At 35.4% G+C, this 24538-nt stretch overlaps 1 protein-coding gene across 3 annotated transcripts in view; it reads right to left on the bottom strand.

Annotated features, from left to right (window-relative positions):
• LOC145977799 (uncharacterized) overlaps positions 1 to 24538 on the bottom strand; it is a 513473-nt gene that overhangs the window by 235220 nt on the left and 253715 nt on the right. For all 3 annotated transcript variants that reach the window (XM_083110089.1, XM_083110092.1, XM_083110088.1), the window contains one exon: positions 5158 to 5289. In XM_083110089.1, the coding sequence (XP_082966215.1) occupies positions 5158 to 5289 (132 nt within the window). The remainder of the gene's footprint in view (positions 1 to 5157; positions 5290 to 24538) is intronic.

Here is a 24538-nt window from a genome sequence, read left to right as displayed (position 1 = left end):
GTAGAATAACAAGTTGTGGAAGTCAGCGCTTGGTTTGTCCAGCTGCTCTTACAAGATCAGGGGGAAGTTCTTCCTCCCTTGACGAAAGTAATGACCGTTTGAAGAGCATCTGCTGCTTCTTGGGTTCTCCCCAAAGAAAGGAACGAGGAAGAAGGGCAATTGGGTGCATTAACCAAACAACAGGAGTCGGTCTGGAAAGAAACCAGAAGCCGACGGGATGGAATGCCTGGACTCTGGACTATTCCAAGTATTAGAATCCAGGTCTCTCTGTCAGGAGTCAAATCCTGTTTTTCTTCCTGATTCGAGCGAGGATTCCTTTTCCACTTTTAGTCCTGTCTTTTATGCTTTGGGACAAACCTTGACGACTTTCTCCTTTGTCGGTATCATAGTCTACTTGAAGAACGCATAGGCACGTGCGTGGATGGTAAAGGGATGAGACATGTCTCGCTGACGTCTCGAAAATCGAGACCACCCAACATTGAGACGAGAACGAGTACAAGGTAACTTGTAAAATCGAGACGAAACCAAACCTTACTGTTCGAGAATCTTGTTCGAAACTAATAAATTAGCACTAGTAAATTAGGAATACGGAAATTTCACGTATCAAAATTACTTCACTCTGTTAAATTAAGAATATAGAAATTCAACCTAAATCAAAATTGCTTGCTTTACTTTAGTAAATTAGAAATATGAAAATTTCACCTAAATTGAAATTTCTTTATATTAGTAAACTAGGAATATGGAAGTTTCTCCTAAATCAAAATTGCTTTACTTTTGTAAATTAGGAATATGGAAATTTCTTCTAAATCAACATTACTTTGCTCTGTTGAATTAGAAATATGTAAATTCAACTTAAATCAAAATTGCTTTACTTTAGTAAATTAGAAATGTGGACATTTCACCTAAATCGAATTTGCTTTACTTTAGTAAATTTGAAATATGAAAATTCAACCTAAATCAAAATTGCTTTACTTTAGAAAATTATATGGAAATTCCACCTAAATCAAAATTGCTTTGCTCCGTTAAATTAGAAATATGAAAATTCAACTTGAATCAAAATTGCTTTAATTTAGTAAATTAGAAATATTGAAATTTCACCTATATCAAAATTGATTTACTTTATTTAGTAAATCAGGAATGTGGACATTTCACCTAAATCAAATTTGCTTTACTTTAGTAAATTAGAAATATGAAAATTCAACCTAAATCAAAATTGCTTTACTTTAGTAAATTATATGGAAATTCCACCTAAATCAAAATTGCTTTGCTCCGTTAAATTAGAAATATGAAAATTCAACTTGAATCAAAATTGCTTTAATTTAGTAAGTTAGAAATATTGAAATTTCACCTATATCAAAATTGATTTACTTTATTTAGTAAATTAGGAATGTGGACATTTCACTTAAATCAAATTTGCTTTACTTTAGTAAATTATACGGAAATTTCACCTAAATCAAATTTGCTTTACTTTAGTAAATTAGAAATATGAAAATTCAACCTAAATCAAAATTGCTTTACTTTAGTCAATTATACGGAAATTTTACGTAAATCAAAATTACTTTGCTCTGTTAAATTAGAAATATGTAAATTCAACTTAAATCAAAATTGCTTTACTTTAGTAAAAATTAGGAATATGGAAATTTCACCTAAATTAAAATTGCTTTACTCTGTTAAATTAGGAATATGGAACTTCAACCCAAATCAAATTTGCTTACTTTAGTAAATTAGAAATATGGAAATTTCACTGATTGATTTTTATACTTAATTTTACTTCGCTTATCTGCCACTTTTGGCTAATCGCGAAAATGATGATAAGATGAAAAGGATGAAGGGACATTCACGAACACACATGGGACAGGACACAACATGTGAACTGGAACCGGCTCTGTGGCCACAAAAGTTCCCAGGTTCGAATCCCAGCCTGGGCATGTGTGACCATTACAGGGTCCAACAATTTTATCTAATCATCATTCATCCTCATCATCGCGATAAGCCAAAAGTGGCAAAAAAAGCTATGTATAAGAAAAATATAGAAAATATATAGGTGTGAAGTGGAAAATAGGCACACAAAAAAACAGGGGCAAAGTACTTGTAATAATAACGGTTATAACACGTATGATACGAGGAAGGGCTACGTAGCAAATTTTAAAAGAGATGGTTCGAAAAATCTGAGAGATAATAACATAACGTAGCAAAGGGTACTTTGATGGAACTCTAATCTCTGATAACTAACAAAAAATTGACTTGGAAATAATCAGTTTTTAGCCAAAAGCGAAATGAAGCTCGATATCTTCACAGCCCACCTGTGAGGAATCCTGGTTTTTATCTCCAGTTCCGGAAAAAAAACCGACCGCCAGGAATTAATGGTCGAAGTGATAGGAATTGACGTCAGAGGGCTCTCACAATGCGATGGGAGGTGTTAAAAGGAGGAGGAGGGGAGAATCGCCGTAACGCCCAAAGCAGACACCATCAAACTCTTTCTATTTCGGTCCGTGCTTTGGTAGTCGTTGGACCACACCCTGCTCTCAAGAGAGCGCTCTAGAGATACTCCGTTTAATATCTCGCGACGGGAGGTCAGTGCGCAGTACTTTATTTCAGCTGCTGCTTCTGCGTTCTTTGCTAATCACATTGTGATTAGCACCATTACAGGGTCCTGTAATGCATCTAATGCGTTAATGGTAGTATCGCTAAATAAGTATCTATGACGGTACATGGTTACAGAGTTTTTTTTTGTTTTTTTTTTTCATTTTCTGTCCTGTTGAGGGTAAAGCTATTCCTTGTGCATCTTGTAAATCTACACATTAATTAATACTCCAGAAACTCGTAGATACGTTGCAGATATGAAATTACTACATAAGATCATTAATGAAAACTTAAGATGCAGCATCCCACTTCACGAGCTCTCTCTCAGAGTGCCTATAGACATAAAACACGGATCAAGGATGAAACTCACAGACTCTCACTCATACAACGTTCATTATTTCATAAGCTACCGAACCAATTCAACATCATCTCAAACCAAGTAGATATATTCAGTACATATTTGTCTTTTTATCACCAACTTGGAAAAATATATAAATAAGTAATGCTATTGTGAAACTGATCTGTTTACCTTAGTACTGTCTTGGCTTGTTTATTTCATTTTATCTTCTTTTTTTAACACTACTGCTTTACTGTTGTTTCTCTCCGGTGTACTGTACTGGAAATTTCAATAAATAAATAAATAAATTTCACCTTGCCATGAAGGCACATAAGGATATGGACATTGACACCGCGAAAGGGGAGGGGCGAACCCTCTACTAGAAACTGGCATCGTTCGTTTCAAATTACAAATGAAAGTACAAAGTGTATTATTTTGACTTGATTCCAAAATTAAAGCCTCGTCAATCAGTATACCAGCAGGGCAACGAGTTAGCTCCAAGAATTGAGTATAAAACCACTTCAGAACATTATGGTTCCATATTTCCATCTGCAGGATTTGTTCTTACTTTATGGGTTATCATGGGAATGCATCATCCTGCATAAAGGGTGACCATAAAGTTTGCAACCAAAGGAAGAACTGATGAACAGCACACTTCCTACAACAAAACGTCCTCCATATGTCCACAACCAGTTTACACACACTTTCTCAAGACGTTTCAACATGTTTCCTTGAATTATCTTCAAATTGTGATGAAACAGTGGTTGTTATATTCAGGAGATAATCCAGTTCCCGGATTCCAACAGCAAAATTTTCCACACGGCAAAGGCCATGGGAATGTCGTCAGGTGACCGTGGTCCCCATTTCAAGTGACCCTCCTTCTCCTATATTTTCGTCTTCAGATAACGAGTCATTTACTGCTCATTTGAAAATGTCTGTAATCAGAAAACGTCATTGTTCCGGACTTAATAACCTGTATTCTCACTTTTTGGCCTTGCAGAGTAATTTATCGATACCTATCTATAGACTGAATCCCTGTGTAAGTTTGTCTGTCGTTAATTTTTTACCCAACCAAAAAGGCAGTGGGCTGAACAAACTTCTATCGAACAGTACTACAGTGCGATACAGCATGAAAACGAGTTGCTCTGCACCAAACTGCCAATCATCCTGCGAGTTGATAACGTCAGCCCTGCCATGCACCAATCCTTACTCTCTTCAAGACGTCACTAGGCTCACCAACTGGCTGGCTGCGTGGATACAGACAAGGTACCTTACGCAAGTAACCTGACTCTAGCCATGATCTCACCTCCCGCGGGAAGAGACAGCTGGTTCTGTTTGGTCTTGAAGACCTGCATATGTTTACAACTTGCTTTGTTTGCGTTTCCTTACCACTATCCCCCTACAAACCGTATTTCAACCACCCAATTGACTGTCAAGACATTTCCGTTCCGCTAGTACACTATATAAATCCTTCTTCCCTCCACACTTGATACAGAGGGAAATATTAAGACAGCATGTTGGAAACATGAACAGCGAATGTCGACATCCCCCGCATATTGGGAAATGCCACACTGCATTTATCACAACCCCTTTACAGCCTTTTATAACGGTGACAGATTTCTCTAGCATGTTAATGGGATGTGTAACTATTCAAAATGTTTATTAAACCTCTTTCAGGTCTTGCCTGTCTAGCTATAGTCCCTGCTATTCTTAGACGTCCCTTTTTCTGCAGAAACCATGGACGTCCGCAGGATTTTTTTCCAGGGAGGGGCAAGGAAGGTATTTTTTTCCAGGGGGGGGGGCAAACAAGGCACATTTTCCCCAATAATAGTATTGTTCCCTCAAAAAACATTGCTTAAATTTGAATTTATCATATTCATACAATAATTAATACATATTGTTGTGGCTGAAATGAAATTATATGTCAAAAATATATAATTTTTGGTTGACTTTCATTTTCCAGGGGGGGCATGGCCCCCTTGCCCCCCCTTCCGGACGCCCATGGCAGAAACTACAGCATGTGTTGCCAGATCTTATCCCTATTCTCCACTACAGTGTTGCCACATGAAGGATTTTTTTTCTGGTAAATTCGGACTAAATTTTAAGGGAAAAGTGAAAATCGATAAAAAAAAATTGTAAGTAATAATAAAAGATCTGGTCATTTGCACATATTTAAAAGTTCCATATTTCTCAAATCAAACATTATTAATAAAATAAGATGTAACATTAACACTTACCCTGAATCGTCTTCCTCGGGCGAAAAAGGGCAACCGTTCTGTGTGGGCGTCGTTTCGGGTTCCTCCTCTTGCAAAGGGCTCTCGTAGATAAGGGTCTCCACCATGGAGCCCTTAGAACTTCCGAAGGACACCCTGAAAGAAAAGGGAGAAGGGTTAGCCTTCACACTTCTACGCAACAGGTCTGGGAACACAGTTTGTTTGAATTTATTTTTAAGTGCACTTTATGGCTAATTGGGACTGGAACTACATGGGATGCGAATCACTGTGTGCCTCCACCGGGTATCGAACCCGGGGCACCTTGATTACAAGGAGATGACGTTACCACTGCACCATCGGGGAGGCACGGGAACACAGTTAAAACAGTAAGACAATTTGTTTTTGTTTCAGTGTAAACACAGAAAATAGTTTCGAAATTCAAAAACCAGAAAACGTTTTATAGAACTGAACCTGAAGAACGGTTTGAAACAGAAATTGAAGAACTGTTTTAAAACTGACAACAATTGTGGAAAAGAACATCCGAAAAACGGTTCTTAAAATGTAAGCGACCTTACCGGATTCGTGTACCTACCTTGGCATGGGTGTTTTTTGTTGCTGTCAACAACTTCATCCAATCGTCACTGATTCTCATCGTGGCGATTAATCAAAAGTGGCAGAAAGGCGACGTAAAATAACAAAATTACAAATACGAAAATCTAAACCAAGGAAAAACGATTTTAAAATAGAAAACAAAATGAATTTATAACACCCTAAAACCGAAATACAAAAATATGAGGTTTTGAAAACCGAAAGAACAATCAAAATAAGAAACTGATTTTAGAACGAAAGTGAAAAATGATTTTCAATGATTGTTAAAAACTGTAATGGGGGAAAAAAGGCTTTCAAGAACAAAACTAGAATACTGGTTTAAAAACTATTAGAAGAAAAAGATCGAAAATACAAAACCGTTTTTGAAAACCAAAGTCGCGAAAATACAACTTTTTGAAAATAAAAATATGAGGAAAATAATTGGAAAAATGTAAAGGATTTTTGTACAAAAACCGATTTCCACACCATGGATATTTCCCCTTTACGCAGCAGACGAGGAACTGCTAATTTCACACAAGAATCACGCACCCTGTTCCATATTGCAGGCGTGGTAGTCTATTGATCTCGCAAAGGCCATAAACTACATGGTCTATCGCAAACACAAGACCTGGTTGCCAATAAACTGAGGCTCTTCTTTTTCTCCGAAAGCGGGCAAAATGAATGCCGTACCGCAGGTTCCGTGGTACTAAGCGACCTCGTACATTTCAGTTCTTGAAGGTTTCCTGCATGAAACGGTGGCTTGGAGTTCTGGAAAACCACGAGTTATTCCTGAGAAAACTTGCAGTTTCTAGAAATTTCCAAAAGTCGGCCATGCTCCTGCCAATTTATATGATTGCTGGTGTTTCTGGAGCAGAACTGCTCGAGATACTCACTAATTTCACAGTTTTTGGAGGGGGGTAATTGAAAGGGGGGACAGAATTCTATACCCCTGCAAAACAAGGCCATGCTTGTGAAGTGGTACCACAATAAATAATACAATAAAACATGGGGTTTGGAGACAGGACGTATTTAGGGGGCTCCAGGGAGCCCGGACCCCCCCCCCCCGAAAGACGTACCAAGTAGTAAAATAAAATAATGAAAATGTACTTTTCAGATTAATACTGTACTCGATTGTACTATAATTTATTTCGTATGAACTTGGAAGGCAAGGGCTATTATTATATTTACTTATATATTTATTATTATTATTATTTGAATCACACTGCTTTGAAGGACAGTACCAAAGATGATTTATGCACACTACTACTCATGATAATATGCATAAAATATTAATCAGGAACTTTACTTTTCGTTAACTGGATCTAACGTTGTACTCTTTTATTATTATTTGATAAATATTCAATTCTTTATCTATTTGACATTAACTTACCTTGTTGTTTTGGCGATCTTAAGTACATGCAAGCTAAGTAATAAATATATGATGTTATATATATATTCTTATAGAATCTTTTAACGTATTAATGTAATAATTAAAATGCAGTATTAATAAATTTACATATTTTAATTAATATTCAATATGATTATAACCTAAATATTTTAATTTTAACATTATTATTATTATTATTATTATTGAGTCACTTGGTTCGGACCAACTTCGCCCCGAAATATATTTCTAGATACTTGCCTGTTTGGAGACTACATATGTTTTAAATCATTTTAATTTTCTATTTTGGAAAAATTACCATTTTTGTAAATGTGTTTATAAACTAGCAGGGAACGAATTTATTTGTAAACACATATCTTTATATAATTCTAAAATCAATGCACTTTTGTGATATCCGGTGGAGTCACACAGTGGTTCGGATCCCACTTTAAACTGTAGGTCCAGTCCCGATTAGCCTTACTGTGCATAAAGTGGACTTAAAACACCAAATCAATCAATCAATCAATTTTGTGTTATCTTTGAAAATTATGGTATGTAAGCTGGAAAAATGCTAATTACACTTTAGATTCCTATCTAGCATTCGAGCAAAATGTAGACTGGAGGAATTTCAAAATTATCAAAAAAATAGTTCGTGTAATATTAGTCGGCATAGAAGGCAATTAAAGGTTTGACTGATATTAGTTGAACGATTGATTCGACTGGTGCCTAGTAATCAAGGGGTCTCGGGTGGAGGCATATTGCACAGTGGTTCGGATCCTACTATCAGTTCCGATTAGCCTATCTCGGTATAAAGTTTACTTAAAACACCAACTCAATCAAACAATTAATCATTAATCAGCTTCGACTGGTTTTAGTCGAACGACTACTTCGACTAATATTAGTCGATTATGTAGACGACTATTTGTTTCAGTTAACTACTCGATAGCTTGTTTCGATTCATAACTAATTAGTTGATGGTGCTCAACATTACTTTCGTTGTTGACGAGGAAGGTAAGGATTTTCTGCATCATAATGATTATGCAACTCTATTAACATAGTGCTTGCATGATCGAGACTCTTGTTGGAGTAAACACTGATATACGCAAAGGGGATCAACTTCCTTCCTTGTTAGATGTACGTACATACATCTACTTTTGAAGTGTACACGCCAAGTTCGTCCCCTCAACAGTTTACCTTCAGCAAACATTTCAAGAATTTAATTTCCACTCAGGATTCTCTGTGCGAAATGGCGCTCCGAGGAGATATAAATAAGAAACACGATTCCTCTAAAAGTATATAAAAAAAACTCTTCTCTGCGACCCTGCAAGGGCCATTAAAGTTACAAAGCAGCTGGCCTGACACGCAGAAGGGGAAAAACCAAAAAGAAACGGATTTCCAGTCTGAATTTTGACATCAGGAGAGTGGAGGATCAACATGTGAGAAACGTGTCTCTGCAATCTTTATGAGACCAGGCAACGTCTTGCCGAAATGTTTTATTTTCCTTTCGGTTCGTGTGCTGTGCAGCTCTTTAGATAGCAATCTAGTTTATCCACCTCAGGTTCCAAGAGTTGAGTACGGATGTGCAATTGAATATGTTCAGTTTAAGAAGTCATCTCTTGGGGGTGATCGCCTAATTTTAGGTGGAAGGGAGCTAGGGAGTCGTCACTGTGTGGGTGAAGGTGGGCTCTAGCCTCCCATTAAATATTCCCAACTCTTCCTTCTGTCGAACCAAATACCTTAGAGAAGAAATATTCAGAATTATTTAGAGTAAAGATTAAATAAGGTATAGGGTGAAAGTGATGGAGAAGCCGAAGAAGGATAAAAAGCGAGAGAAACAGGAAGAAACAAAGATAGAAAGAAGAGAAAAGAGAAAGTGATTCAAAGATAAAAGAAGGAAAAGGGAAGTAAAGAAACAGGAGGAAGACAAAGATAAATAAAGAAGAGGAGAAATCGGAGGAACAAATAAAGGGACGGGAAAAAGAAAAAAATGAGAAAGAAAGTGATTTAAAGATAGAGGAAGGAAACAGCGAGATAGGCAAAAGGAAGAGATAAAAGAAGGAAATTAAGAATGAGAGACAAAGAGGAAAGGAAGAGATGAAGAAAATATAGAAAGAAAGGAAGAAGAGAGAGATATGAAAGCAAATTAAGAATGAAAGAAAATGAAATATACAGAAAAACACAGGGAAAAGAGATAGAGAAAGCAAGTTAAGATGAGAGGAAAAGAAAGAAAATAGAAACAAGAAAGAGAAAGATGGAGGAAATCAATTATGGGCGAGAGGAAAAAGAAGAAAGAAGACATACAGGAACAGAGATAAAAGAGAGAATGCAAATTTCGGATGAGAGATAAAAGAAAGAGAGAGGAAAATAGAAGAAAGAAAGATTCGAGAGGATTTTAAATGGCAAAAATGTTTCGTCAGCGATTACATGTGTGGTGTGTGTATGGGAGGAGCCAGTCATATTTATTTGCACTTGGGATTGTTACCAACTTCTACTACAAGGTAATGTAGTCTTACCCCCAAATAAATCCTGGGCCTATTACTGACTGTAATCCAGACAGTGCGCACCGCGGCTACCTTGGACCTATACAGAGTGTCCAAAACTAGGGTTTACACTCTCTCAAAGTCAATAATAGGAACACTAATAAAAGCATGCACGAACTAATTTCGGTGTCATACCTTAAAGTTATAGATGTTCAAAATGACCATGTAACGCTATTCCTCGCTCGCAAAGGAACATAAATTAGATTGTGTGCAGTTCGATATTCATTTGTTTCCCTTGTTCGAAGAAGTAATACGTCACCAATCATGTGACTATGGAAAGGGAGGGCTCTCGCGTGGCTTGCGGAGTTCTCTTTTTCTCTCTCTCTCTCGCTTACTCTGGCAGCGGTAGGGGTTACCTGTCGTAGCTCTACCTTGGACTGGTGGAATCGGTTAGCTGAGATTGTCATCTGTGTAATGGTGGTATAATTAATATATATTTAAGTTTAATTTAAGAATTATAATACTTCATTTAGTTAATTAGTTTCATTTGTGCACTATTTAGTTATTCCATGTTTAATACTACCATTGCGCAGATGATCATTTCAGATTGGCCGATACTTACTAGTCTTGTTCATTTGGTATCTAATTAGATTTATGATCTCTCCATCCAAAATTGCTGACTAATACATTATATACGGAACAATAATATCGAATATTGAACACAATCTAAGTCCGGTACATTTATTTGGCCTTGTATGAAATGGGTTGGTTGGATTTGTGATTTAAATTAATGTAAATCGGATATGTATATATTATACTAAATTTGTTATTGGAAGATTTCTATTGTTGACGTTACTGCTGTTACATATGACCAATTTCTAATAGTTATTTCATCAATAAATTGTTAAATTTACCTTTTTAATTTTTGTACTTCCCACAAAGGCCTCTGAATTGGGCGAATAGTTCAATAATCAAGGTAGTCAAATTGTCAGCCATTAGTATATATAATTGTAGAGGGCTAATGACAGAATCCCAAATCTAAATTATATGTGAAAATACTAGGGTGGTGACAGAGAAGAGCATGGTTTTGTTCAATGTGGGAAGTACGTAACATTTTGCAAAGTAAATTTTAGGGAAAAAGGATGAACTTAAATGAATCAAATTCTCTATTGCAAACATTAGATCAAACTGGTTATTTAGATCCGTCTAGTGCATTAGGAATACAGCCGATTTCTTCCACGATGTATTGTGAAGGTCAGGAACAGGTGGCGATGAGTTCGTCACGGCCAGGTGTGTCTCGGCCGGAAGTGAAAGTTGAGGTTAAAAGATCGTATGATCGAATGCCTTGTAGGCATAAGTGGGTAAATAAACGTCCTTCTAAGAATTTAATTGACTTTTCTGATTCTAGTGATGATGAGATACATAATGGGGGGCATAATTCTCCAATTTTTGCTGGTAGTTGTATTAAGAAAATAACAAGTAATGTCGCTAGTCAAACTCTGTTAAGTTTGATTAACAATGTCCCCTTAGTAATGGATGAAAATCCTCTTAATCTGTTTGATTTTATATGGCATATAAACAGCATAATTGAAAAGGATATTTTTCCAGCAAGAGAAATACTTCTCTCTGCTTTACATAAGTTGCCATGTAAAATAAGTGACGTAATTTGGAAACTCATAGGTAGTGATCTATCTTGGTCTGCAATTGTTAAAAAAATAATGGATAAATTTGTAACAACGTTAGGAAAAGAACTCATTGTTAATAAGTTCATATTTCGTATCCAAGACAAAAATGAAGATGTAGTAGAATTTTTTGAAAATCGATGGAGGGCTGCAGTTTTAGTAGATTTGGGGTGGCCTGAAGAAGAGCTTATTCAGTGCTTAATTGAAAGAATGCTCCCTAACTATTCTGAACATTTTATTTTGAATGGTGTCCCTTCGTGTGTGTGTGATCTAAAAGCTAGATTACAATTATTGCAGAAACATCAGAGAATCGTTAAAGATTTCAGATCAGTTACTTCAAGTGACAAATTACGTAACACAGGGGAAAGTAAACCAATAATTTGCAGACAATGTTATAAGGTAGGACATGTAATGAAAAGTTGCCCCTATAGACAGAATAGAACCTTCATGCCAGCATTTGCAAATTCTTCGAAAGAAAGAGAAGAGCGTGGTTGCAGTGTTTGTCCCTATTGTTCTAGAAAATCAAACATTAAATGCTTGCATAGACACTGGCTGTACAGATTCAATTATCAGGAGAGATGTGATTCATAAACTAAATCTTAAGAGACAATTGAAGATCAATGAGTGCAATGATAAATTAAAAGTGGGGAACGGAACATACATATATTTTCACCAAAAAGTAACATTAAATGTGAAGTGCGATTATTTATCGTGGCCACAAACTTTTTATGTAAGTGACAATTTGCCTGTTGACTGTATACTGGGTGTGAAATTTCAAATAAAATCGAAAATGGCCATAAATATGCCGAAACAAGAAGTTAGTTTCAACAACGGCGGAGTGGTTTTGCCAATTAAATGGAACTGTTCAAGTTTTAATATTCAAAATGTATCTTTCCAGGAGAACTTTAGTAATGCACCTGTGTCTTTACCCCCTGTTAACAATGGTAATCTCCAACGACGAAGATACAACCAGCAGCAGCCAAGAACAAGTGGATTTTCAAGGAATGCTTCTCAATTCAGTCAGGCAAGACGTGGTCAACAGCGTGCTCCACAGCAAAGAAGAAGTGGACAAGTTCCAGGAAACCAATTCAGGAAACCCTTTACGTCAACTTCCAGTACTTCTGTTCCGGATGGATTTTGTGGAGTTATGAACGAGCTTTCGCAGGATTTTGAAGAAAAATTAGGTGAGCTTAAAAATCAATTTTCTGACGTTATTAGTGATTCTATTGGACACATTAAAGGTTTCGAATACCGTATTCAATTAACAGACAATATTCCAGTGAGAATGATGCCATATAATTTGGGTCCAAAGAAAGAAAAGGAAATGGAAGAAATTATTGATAATTTGTTAAAGCAAGGTGTTATTGAACCTACTAATGGAGCATATGCTTCTCCAGCATTTATTGTGTATGGAAAAAATGGATCTAAAAGAATGGTCATTGATTATAATAAGGTAAATGATCATATTTTATGGGATGGTTTTCCTCCAAATAACTTAGAAGACACCTTAAGTTTTTTGAGCAAGGGAAAAATTTATTCTGTTGTTGATATTAAATCTAGTTATCACCATATTTTACTTGCAGAAGAATCTCGAGACGTAACTAGTTTTGTAACAAAAACAGGCCATTTTAGGTATAAATTTCTGCCATTTGGTTTACGTGTAGGAAGTGCATGTCTAGCAAGAGCTATGGACATGGTCTTAGGAGATTTAAGGGGCACATTTCTTTCTTACTATTGTGATGATATTTTAATTGTATCAGATGATGAAGAATCTCATATAAATCATCTGAAGATAGTGTTTGAAAGATTCAGAAATTATGGAATAACAATATCACCTCAAAAAATGCAATTGGGCCAGACAAAAATAAAATTCTTAGGGTTTGAAGTGAGTAATGGAAATCTATGTATGGATCCTTCGCGGATCGAAGCAATTAGAAATTTGCCAGCTCCCAAATCCTTGAGAGGATTAAATAAATTGTTAGGGTTTATAAATTATTTTTCAAGATTTATTCCTGACTTTCAGAAAATAATTTCACCATTAAATGATGTAAAATCTGTGAAACAAAAATTTTATTGGGGTTCTTTACAGCAAAATGCGCTCGATACAATTAAGTTAGCATTTGAAGAAAATGTAATATTGAAATTACCAGATATGGACAAGCCATTTATAGTTCAGGCGGATGGGTCTTTATCAGGCTATGGTTCTATTTTATTGCAAGAAGATGAGGATAGGAATTTAAGACCTGTCTTCTTCTATTCTAAGCGAATGAAAGAAGCTGATAAAAATAAAACCATATATCAGGTAGAATTGGAGTCTTTAATGTTAGCTTTAGATAGATTTGATCCTTATTTGAGATGCCAACCATTTCTATTGCAAATAGACAATATGAGTGTTGCATGGATGATAAAAAGAGCATCCAAATACCCAAAATATGCTAGATATTTGGAAAAGCTATCCATGTATAAGTTTCAGATAGAGCATATACCTACCACAAGTAATAAGTTAGCAGATACTTTATCTAGAATGTTTGATGGTAAGGAGTTTAATACTGAAGAACTAGATGTAAGTGAATTAGATGGTATTAACTTGAGCATGTGGGCTCATCCCTTATTGTCAGTATCCATATCTGATGAACAACTAAAAGATAAAAAGCTAAAAGAAATCATTGATAAATTGAAAGCGAATGAAGTAGTACAGTATTACAAATTAGTAAAGAATGTCTTGTTCTATAGAACTAAATCAAATAGTATGCCATATAGAATTGTTGTTCCTGAACACTTGCGTAGATCTGTAATTACTTATTTTCATAGTAATGTTATACAAGGTGCTCACATGGGTTGGTTGAAGACACTAAAGAAAATACAAAAACATCTAACTTGGGTAAGGATGGCTAAAGATGTTAAAGATATGGTACAAGCCTGTGATGTTTGTCAACAAAGTAGAAGTAGAAATGTTGCAGTGGTAAATATATTGTCATCTGAAATTATTTCTGCTCCATGCCAAAAATATCATATTGATTGTGTCGGTCCACTGGTGCCATCAAAAGGATTTAAATTTATATTAGTTGTAGTCTGTGCATTTTCAAAATTTGTTATCTACGAACCATTAAAGATGTTGTCATCAAAGGTCATTGTACAGAAATTATATAATATATTCTTAACGTATGGATTTCCGAGTGAGATCACTTCTGATAATGCCTCATATTTTGTTTCGCAATTCTTTGAATCATTCTTGTTTAATTTGGGCATTAAACATACAACGATAAGTCCTTACAATAGTCAGGCAAATATGGCTGAAAAATATATATCTCACTTAAAGTATAGCTTGAGAGCATTGTTTGCTAAAGATCAAACCAAATGGGTAAATGCATTAAAAGAAATACAATATTCACATAATTCCTGCATCAGTTATGCTACAAAATTTACACCTGCCCAGCTTTTTCTTGGTAGAGATTTAAGCGATATGTTATGCATTAGATGGCAATTAAAAGATGAAAATGAGGTTATTTCTGACGATGAACAAAAAGAGAGGTTGTACCAGGCATTTCAAAACTTAAAGAAAGCTTGGAAAAAGAGGGAGGAACTTTATAAGAGGAAATTTAGTCCTGTAAATTTTGCTGTAGGTGACAAAGTAATTGTGCAAAACCAAGTTATATCAAAAAAAGTTGAGAATATAACACGTAAATTATCTTATAAATATACAGGGCCATATGAAATTGTGAAATTTTTAACTAATGTGTCCGTCTTAGTAAAACATTGCTCAGATCAAAATAAGTTTAAGAGAGTGCATGTCTCGAAGATAAAGAAGTTTTACGAAATGCCTGTTACTCTTCCATCCAGTAATAATATCAATAGCAATTCATTACCAGAGTAAGAGACCTAGAAAAATCAATTTGATTTATTTTTTCTTTGTTTTCATGTCTGTTACAATGGGTACCCTGTGTTGTTTTTGTTACGTATATCAAAAAATATATATTCTAATGTTGTTGAAATTGGAATTTTAAATGTTATATACGTACGTATGAAGGTATTGTTTCTTGGTATTTTTGTATATTACAGGTTTCGTTTAGAATGAAAAAGATCGATCAAATGTCAACTATTAATTAATAAATGAACCTGAGGACCGAAAGTACCAGGACACAAATGATTTGTGGATTTGAATGTATGGTGTTTTGTAAGTACCAAATGTTTCTTTGCGGGCGATGAAATGCTTCTTATTTATATTTAAAGGGGGAGAGGGAATTTTGTAACGCTATTCCTCGCTCGCAAAGGAACATAAATTAGATTGTGTGCAGTTCGATATTCATTTGTTTCCCTTGTTCGAAGAAGTAATACGTCACCAATCATGTGACTATGGAAAGGGAGGGCTCTCGCGTGGCTTGCGGAGTTCTCTCTTTCTCTCTCTCTCTCGCTTACTCTGGCAGCGGTAGGGGTTACCTGTCGTAGCTCTACCTTGGACTGGTGGAATCGGTTAGCTGAGATTGTCATCTGTGTAATGGTGGTATAATTAATATATATTTAAGTTTAATTTAAGAATTATAATACTTCATTTAGTTAATTAGTTTCATTTGTGCACTATTTAGTTATTCCATGTTTAATACTACCATTGCGCAGATGATCATTTCAGATTGGCCGATACTTACTAGTCTTGTTCATTTGGTATCTAATTAGATTTATGATCTCTCCATCCAAAATTGCTGACTAATACATTATATACGGAACAATAATATCGAATATTGAACACAATCTAAGTCCGGTACATTTATTTGGCCTTGTATGAAATGGGTTGGTTGGATTTGTGATTTAAATTAATGTAAATCGGATATGTATATATTATACTAAATTTGTTATTGGAAGATTTCTATTGTTGACGTTACTGCTGTTACATATGACCAATTTCTAATAGTTATTTCATCAATAAATTGTTAAATTTACCTTTTTAATTTTTGTACTTCCCACAAAGGCCTCTGAATTGGGCGAATAGTTCAATAATCAAGGTAGTCAAATTGTCAGCCATTAGTATATATAATTGTAGAGGGCTAATGACAGAATCCCAAATCTAAATTATATGTGAAAATACTAGGGTGGTGACAGAGAAGAGCATGGTTTTGTTCAATGTGGGAAGTACGTAACATTTTGCAAAGTAAATTTTAGGGAAAAAGGATGAACTTAAATGAATCAAATTCTCTATTGCAAACATTAGATCAAACTGGTTATTTAGATCCGTCTAGTGCATTAGGAATACAGCCGATTTCTTCCACGATGTATTGTGAAGGTCAGGAACAGGTGGCGATGAGTTCGTCACGGCCAGGTGTGTCTCGGCCGGAAGTGAAAGTTGAGGTTAAAAGATCGTATGATCGAATGCCTTGTAGGCATAAGTGGGTAAATAAACGTCCTTCTAAGAATTTAATTGACTTTTCTGATTCTAGTGATGATGAGATACATAATGGGGGGCATAATTCTCCAATTTTTGCTGGTAGTTGTATTAAGAAAATAACAAGTAATGTCGCTAGTCAAACTCTGTTAAGTTTGATTAACAATGTCCCCTTAGTAATGGATGAAAATCCTCTTAATCTGTTTGATTTTATATGGCATATAAACAGCATAATTGAAAAGGATATTTTTCCAGCAAGAGAAATACTTCTCTCTGCTTTACATAAGTTGCCATGTAAAATAAGTGACGTAATTTGGAAACTCATAGGTAGTGATCTATCTTGGTCTGCAATTGTTAAAAAAATAATGGATAAATTTGTAACAACGTTAGGAAAAGAACTCATTGTTAATAAGTTCATATTTCGTATCCAAGACAAAAATGAAGATGTAGTAGAATTTTTTGAAAATCGATGGAGGGCTGCAGTTTTAGTAGATTTGGGGTGGCCTGAAGAAGAGCTTATTCAGTGCTTAATTGAAAGAATGCTCCCTAACTATTCTGAACATTTTATTTTGAATGGTGTCCCTTCGTGTGTGTGTGATCTAAAAGCTAGATTACAATTATTGCAGAAACATCAGAGAATCGTTAAAGATTTCAGATCAGTTACTTCAAGTGACAAATTACGTAACACAGGGGAAAGTAAACCAATAATTTGCAGACAATGTTATAAGGTAGGACATGTAATGAAAAGTTGCCCCTATAGACAGAATAGAACCTTCATGCCAGCATTTGCAAATTCTTCGAAAGAAAGAGAAGAGCGTGGTTGCAGTGTTTGTCCCTATTGTTCTAGAAAATCAAACATTAAATGCTTGCATAGACACTGGCTGTACAGATTCAATTATCAGGAGAGATGTGATTCATAAACTAAATCTTAAGAGACAATTGAAGATCAATGAGTGCAATGATAAATTAAAAGTGGGGAACGGAACATACATATATTTTCACCAAAAAGTAACATTAAATGTGAAGTGCGATTATTTATCGTGGCCACAAACTTTTTATGTAAGTGACAATTTGCCTGTTGACTGTATACTGGGTGTGAAATTTCAAATAAAATCGAAAATGGCCATAAATATGCCGAAACAAGAAGTTAGTTTCAACAACGGCGGAGTGGTTTTGCCAATTAAATGGAACTGTTCAAGTTTTAATATTCAAAATGTATCTTTCCAGGAGAACTTTAGTAATGCACCTGTGTCTTTACCCCCTGTTAACAATGGTAATCTCCAACGACGAAGATACAACCAGCAGCAGCCAAGAACAAGTGGATTTTCAAGGAATGCTTCTCAATTCAGTCAGGCAAGACGTGGTCAACAGCGTGCTCCACAGCAAAGAAGAAGTGGACAAGTTCCAGGAAACCAATTCAGGAAACCCTTTACGTCAACTTCCAGTACTTCTGTTCCGGATGGATTTTGTGGAGTTATGAACGAGCTTTCGCAGGATTTTGAAGAAAAATTAGGTGAGCTTAAAAATCAATTTTCTGACGTTATTAGTGATTCTATTGGACACATTAAAGGTTTCGAATACCGTATTCAATTAACAGACAATATTCCAGTGAGAATGATGCCATATAATTTGGGTCCAAAGAAAGAAAAGGAAATGGAAGAAATTATTGATAATTTGTTAAAGCAAGGTGTTATTGAACCTACTAATGGAGCATATGCTTCTCCAGCATTTATTGTGTATGGAAAAAATGGATCTAAAAGAATGGTCATTGATTATAATAAGGTAAATGATCATATTTTATGGGATGGTTTTCCTCCAAATAACTTAGAAGACACCTTAAGTTTTTTGAGCAAGGGAAAAATTTATTCTGTTGTTGATATTAAATCTAGTTATCACCATATTTTACTTGCAGAAGAATCTCGAGACGTAACTAGTTTTGTAACAAAAACAGGCCATTTTAGGTATAAATTTCTGCCATTTGGTTTACGTGTAGGAAGTGCATGTCTAGCAAGAGCTATGGACATGGTCTTAGGAGATTTAAGGGGCACATTTCTTTCTTACTATTGTGATGATATTTTAATTGTATCAGATGATGAAGAATCTCATATAAATCATCTGAAGATAGTGTTTGAAAGATTCAGAAATTATGGAATAACAATATCACCTCAAAAAATGCAATTGGGCCAGACAAAAATAAAATTCTTAGGGTTTGAAGTGAGTAATGGAAATCTATGTATGGATCCTTCGCGGATCGAAGCAATTAGAAATTTGCCAGCTCCCAAATCCTTGAGAGGATTAAATAAATTGTTAGGGTTTATAAATTATTTTTCAAGATTTATTCCTGACTTTCAGAAAATAATTTCACCATTAAATGATGTAAAATCTGTGAAACAAAAATTTTATTGGGGTTCTTTACAGCAAAATGCGCTCGATACAATTAAGTTAGCATTTGAAGAAAATGTAATATTGAAATTACCAGATATGGACAAGCCATTTATAGTTCAGGCGGATGGGTCTTTATCAGGCTATGGTTCTATTTTATTGCAAGAAGATGAGGATAGGAATTTAAGACCTGTCTTCTTCTATTCTAAGCGAATGAAAGAAGCTGATAAAAATAAAACCATATATCAGGTAGAATTGGAGTCTTTAATGTTAGCTTTAGATAGATTTGATCCTTATTTGAGATGCCAACCATTTCTATTGCAAATAGACAATATGAGTGTTGCATGGATGATAAAAAGAGCATCCAAATACCCAAAATATGCTAGATATTTGGAAAAGCTATCCATGTATAAGTTTCAGATAGAGCATATACCTACCACAAGTAATAAGTTAGCAGATACTTTATCTAGAATGTTTGATGGTAAGGAGTTTAATACTGAAGAACTAGATGTAAGTGAATTAGATGGTATTAACTTGAGCATGTGGGCTCATCCCTTATTGTCAGTATCCATATCTGATGAACAACTAAAAGATAAAAAGCTAAAAGAAATCATTGATAAATTGAAAGCGAATGAAGTAGTACAGTATTACAAATTAGTAAAGAATGTCTTGTTCTATAGAACTAAATCAAATAGTATGCCATATAGAATTGTTGTTCCTGAACACTTGCGTAGATCTGTAATTACTTATTTTCATAGTAATGTTATACAAGGTGCTCACATGGGTTGGTTGAAGACACTAAAGAAAATACAAAAACATCTAACTTGGGTAAGGATGGCTAAAGATGTTAAAGATATGGTACAAGCCTGTGATGTTTGTCAACAAAGTAGAAGTAGAAATGTTGCAGTGGTAAATACATTGTCATCTGAAATTATTTCTGCTCCATGCCAAAAATATCATATTGATTGTGTCGGTCCACTGGTGCCATCAAAAGGATTTAAATTTATATTAGTTGTAGTCTGTGCATTTTCAAAATTTGTTATCTACGAACCATTAAAGATGTTGTCATCAAAGGTCATTGTACAGAAATTATATAATATATTCTTAACGTATGGATTTCCGAGTGAGATCACTTCTGATAATGCCTCATATTTTGTTTCGCAATTCTTTGAATCATTCTTGTTTAATTTGGGCATTAAACATACAACGATAAGTCCTTACAATAGTCAGGCAAATATGGCTGAAAAATATATATCTCACTTAAAGTATAGCTTGAGAGCATTGTTTGCTAAAGATCAAACCAAATGGGTAAATGCATTAAAAGAAATACAATATTCACATAATTCCTGCATCAGTTATGCTACAAAATTTACACCTGCCCAGCTTTTTCTTGGTAGAGATTTAAGCGATATGTTATGCATTAGATGGCAATTAAAAGATGAAAATGAGGTTATTTCTGACGATGAACAAAAAGAGAGGTTGTACCAGGCATTTCAAAACTTAAAGAAAGCTTGGAAAAAGAGGGAGGAACTTTATAAGAGGAAATTTAGTCCTGTAAATTTTGCTGTAGGTGACAAAGTAATTGTGCAAAACCAAGTTATATCAAAAAAAGTTGAGAATATAACACGTAAATTATCTTATAAATATACAGGGCCATATGAAATTGTGAAATTTTTAACTAATGTGTCCGTCTTAGTAAAACATTGCTCAGATCAAAATAAGTTTAAGAGAGTGCATGTCTCGAAGATAAAGAAGTTTTACGAAATGCCTGTTACTCTTCCATCCAGTAATAATATCAATAGCAATTCATTACCAGAGTAAGAGACCTAGAAAAATCAATTTGATTTATTTTTTCTTTGTTTTCATGTCTGTTACAATGGGTACCCTGTGTTGTTTTTGTTACGTATATCAAAAAATATATATTCTAATGTTGTTGAAATTGGAATTTTAAATGTTATATACGTACGTATGAAGGTATTGTTTCTTGGTATTTTTGTATATTACAGGTTTCGTTTAGAATGAAAAAGATCGATCAAATGTCAACTATTAATTAATAAATGAACCTGAGGACCGAAAGTACCAGGACACAAATGATTTGTGGATTTGAATGTATGGTGTTTTGTAAGTACCAAATGTTTCTTTGCGGGCGATGAAATGCTTCTTATTTATATTTAAAGGGGGAGAGGGAATTTTGTAACGCTATTCCTCGCTCGCAAAGGAACATAAATTAGATTGTGTGCAGTTCGATATTCATTTGTTTCCCTTGTTCGAAGAAGTAATACGTCACCAATCATGTGACTATGGAAAGGGAGGGCTCTCGCGTGGCTTGCGGAGTTCTCTTTTTCTCTCTCTCTCTCGCTTACTCTGGCAGCGGTAGGGGTTACCTGTCGTAGCTCTACCTTGGACTGGTGGAATCGGTTAGCTGAGATTGTCATCTGTGTAATGGTGGTATAATTAATATATATTTAAGTTTAATTTAAGAATTATAATACTTCATTTAGTTAATTAGTTTCATTTGTGCACTATTTAGTTATTCCATGTTTAATACTACCATTGCGCAGATGATCATTTCAGATTGGCCGATACTTACTAGTCTTGTTCATTTGGTATCTAATTAGATTTATGATCTCTCCATCCAAAATTGCTGACTAATACATTATATACGGAACAATAATATCGAATATTGAACACAATCTAAGTCCGGTACATTTATTTGGCCTTGTATGAAATGGGTTGGTTGGATTTGTGATTTAAATTAATGTAAATCGGATATGTATATATTATACTAAATTTGTTATTGGAAGATTTCTATTGTTGACGTTACTGCTGTTACATATGACCAATTTCTAATAGTTATTTCATCAATAAATTGTTAAATTTACCTTTTTAATTTTTGTACTTCCCACAAAGGCCTCTGAATTGGGCGAATAGTTCAATAATCAAGGTAGTCAAATTGTCAGCCATTAGTATATATAATTGTAGAGGGCTAATGACAGAATCCCAAATCTAAATTATATGTGAAAATACTAGGGTGGTGACAACCACCATTGGCAGTAATGCATTATTTGCAACCTGAACAGATCGATAAACAGCAGATACGGTTTCTGCGGCAGGGAAGTGTAGGTTGTCTCAATTGCACGTCCCACGGCGTCCACAGCATTCATCACAGTTCCCCACAGGTAGTAATTTAACTGGGTTAGATCAGTAGATTTGGATGGATATTCCACTCTTCTTACGTTTCTCGAAAGAAAAATTTCTTACCTCTGCCGTTTTGTGTACACTAATGACTACCGCTTAGCAGGCTGTGACGGGACTAAAAACAAAAGAAGGTCTATATGCTCTCGCACATGCTCAACGTAGATATTGGAGCTTCAAATGCAAAATGTCCAGTCACGTAATCTTTAATAGTTTCTCTGTTATTAAAGTTCAAAGAGTGTAAACATTATTTTGGGACACTCTGTATTAAGATAGGAGTACTGTTCTATTAATTCAAGATTTATTCCGCGAAATACCGGCAGCCTGGAACTAGAAATTAGGTTTCTCAGCCGTTTACAGAAATTCTTGAAGAACGGCCACAAATTTTCCCCAGACAGTGAAGGATGATTATTCCTCATTCCTGGACGCATGAAACAAGGTTAATGAGTCAGTCACGCTATCCTTGTTCCCTAATGGCTGGACAGGAGCAGAGGGAGGGGGGTGAAGAGACAAGTAGGGGGGTTTGAGGATGAGGCCGCAGTCGAAGGTGAACAAGGCTCCGATAGCGAAAGTGGTTATTGCGTCATATCTGTTTAGGAACTTGTGGTAGACCGACCTATACATGGTCCTGGGCAGGAATGGTGGCATGCGAGGATAGAGTGAACCATGTGAATCATTCTAGTTGATCTTGTCAACCTTTGTAGCTAACGTGTTGCCCAGTCAGAGAGCCTATCGACCTCCGTGGCGAGTGGTTAGCACATCGTGCTACAACGCCAGAGAACCCAGGTTCAAATCCCGGCGTGGGTGTTCCTTGTGTGTGTTCCTTCATCAATTTGATCATATCACCACTCATTATCATCGTCGCGAGCAGGCCTCCGCGCTACGACGCCAGAGGTCCTGGGTTCGAATCCTGGCATGGGTGTTTCGAATGTTTCTTCATCATATTCATCACTCATCCTCGTCTTTGCGATTAGCCAACCAAAAGTGGCAGAAATGCAAAGTAAAATAAATAAAAAACCAATCATCGTCGCGGTTAGCGAAAAGAGACAAAAATAGGAAGTAAAACAACCTAAATCAATCACTCAGAGAATCTATAGCCATAACATTTACACGGATTTAGCCAAAGGTACTCACAAGTACATATATTTCATATTTCCTCTACAGGCAGTTTCTCTCGACATTTTCTTACACATGCAGCTCCTTCCTTTAAATTCGGAGTACAACTTCCGACGTGATGGATATTCAGAAAACTTGATATGGAAATGTTCACACGAATAACATATTTGTGAAAGTGGAAAAAGCTCTCTGTCTTAAATGGAAGCCATTTATCTTTGCATACGTTTTAATTTTGAACAACCGGATTCCATTAAGTGTCAGTAATACACGTTTTAAATCAATCATGTGCTAGCCTTGTATATGCAGACACGTAGCACAGGCTTACAAGTGTCACAAGTGATTGACTTTGTATAGAATAATCATTAGTATATAGTCATTAGTAGGGAGCGGAAGTTGTTGACCTAAAAATATAGGTAAATGACCTATAGAATGGGCTATAAAATGGGAAAAAATGACGTAAAAAATGCAAAACAATGACCATTAAATTTGTTAGTTTCAGTTTAAAAATTGAAATAAAAAGGAAATTAAACAAAATGCAATCTTGCTTTTAAAAAAAGGCACCAAATGATACCATATGCACATTCAATTAAAATATGCAACGAGGATTTCCAATGGAAAAGACCGAATAATTTTAAAACAATTTAATGGAAAGGTCGTATACACTGAATGAATTGGTGTAAAATGCATTAATTTCCCAGTTTGCCCCAGACGGACACCTGCTGGTTTCCCCCGACACAACAAAGACTGTCACCAGTTCAGCATTTCTTTTGCTCGCAAATTGCAATCGTGCGAGATATAGGCCTACGTTCACCTTGGTGGAAATGTGCAGATACCTATCCATACAAGGAAGCCAAAAGGGACTTAACACCGACACCTCTAACCGTTTAGTATTTTGCAGGCGGTGTGGTCTGTGAGTGTGACACGGGTCTCAAATATTTACACGGGCTGTGGGTCGTCGAAAGCCCCCAGATATAGGCCTACGTTCACCTTGGTGAAAAGACTCAAGAATATTACCAAAATGAAAGAAGTGACAAAAAATGACGAAAGAATACACCGAATATTGCGAAAAATGACGGGACAATGCCGAAAATCGGGGAAAATGACCTAAAAACTGAAAATTGGCAAAAAATGCACTTTAAAATTACCTTTTTTTTGGGTTCTAGACGAAGAGTAATATTGTGTATATTTAATGGTCATTGTGTCC

Source organism: Lepisma saccharinum, chromosome 23 (assembly GCF_977018435.1).
Source record: "Lepisma saccharinum chromosome 23, izLepSacc3.1, whole genome shotgun sequence".
Classification (NCBI taxonomy): Eukaryota; Metazoa; Arthropoda; class Insecta; order Zygentoma; family Lepismatidae; genus Lepisma; species Lepisma saccharinum.
The sequence above is the reverse complement of the archived record's forward strand: the minus strand, read 5'-3'. Positions and strand labels throughout refer to the sequence as shown.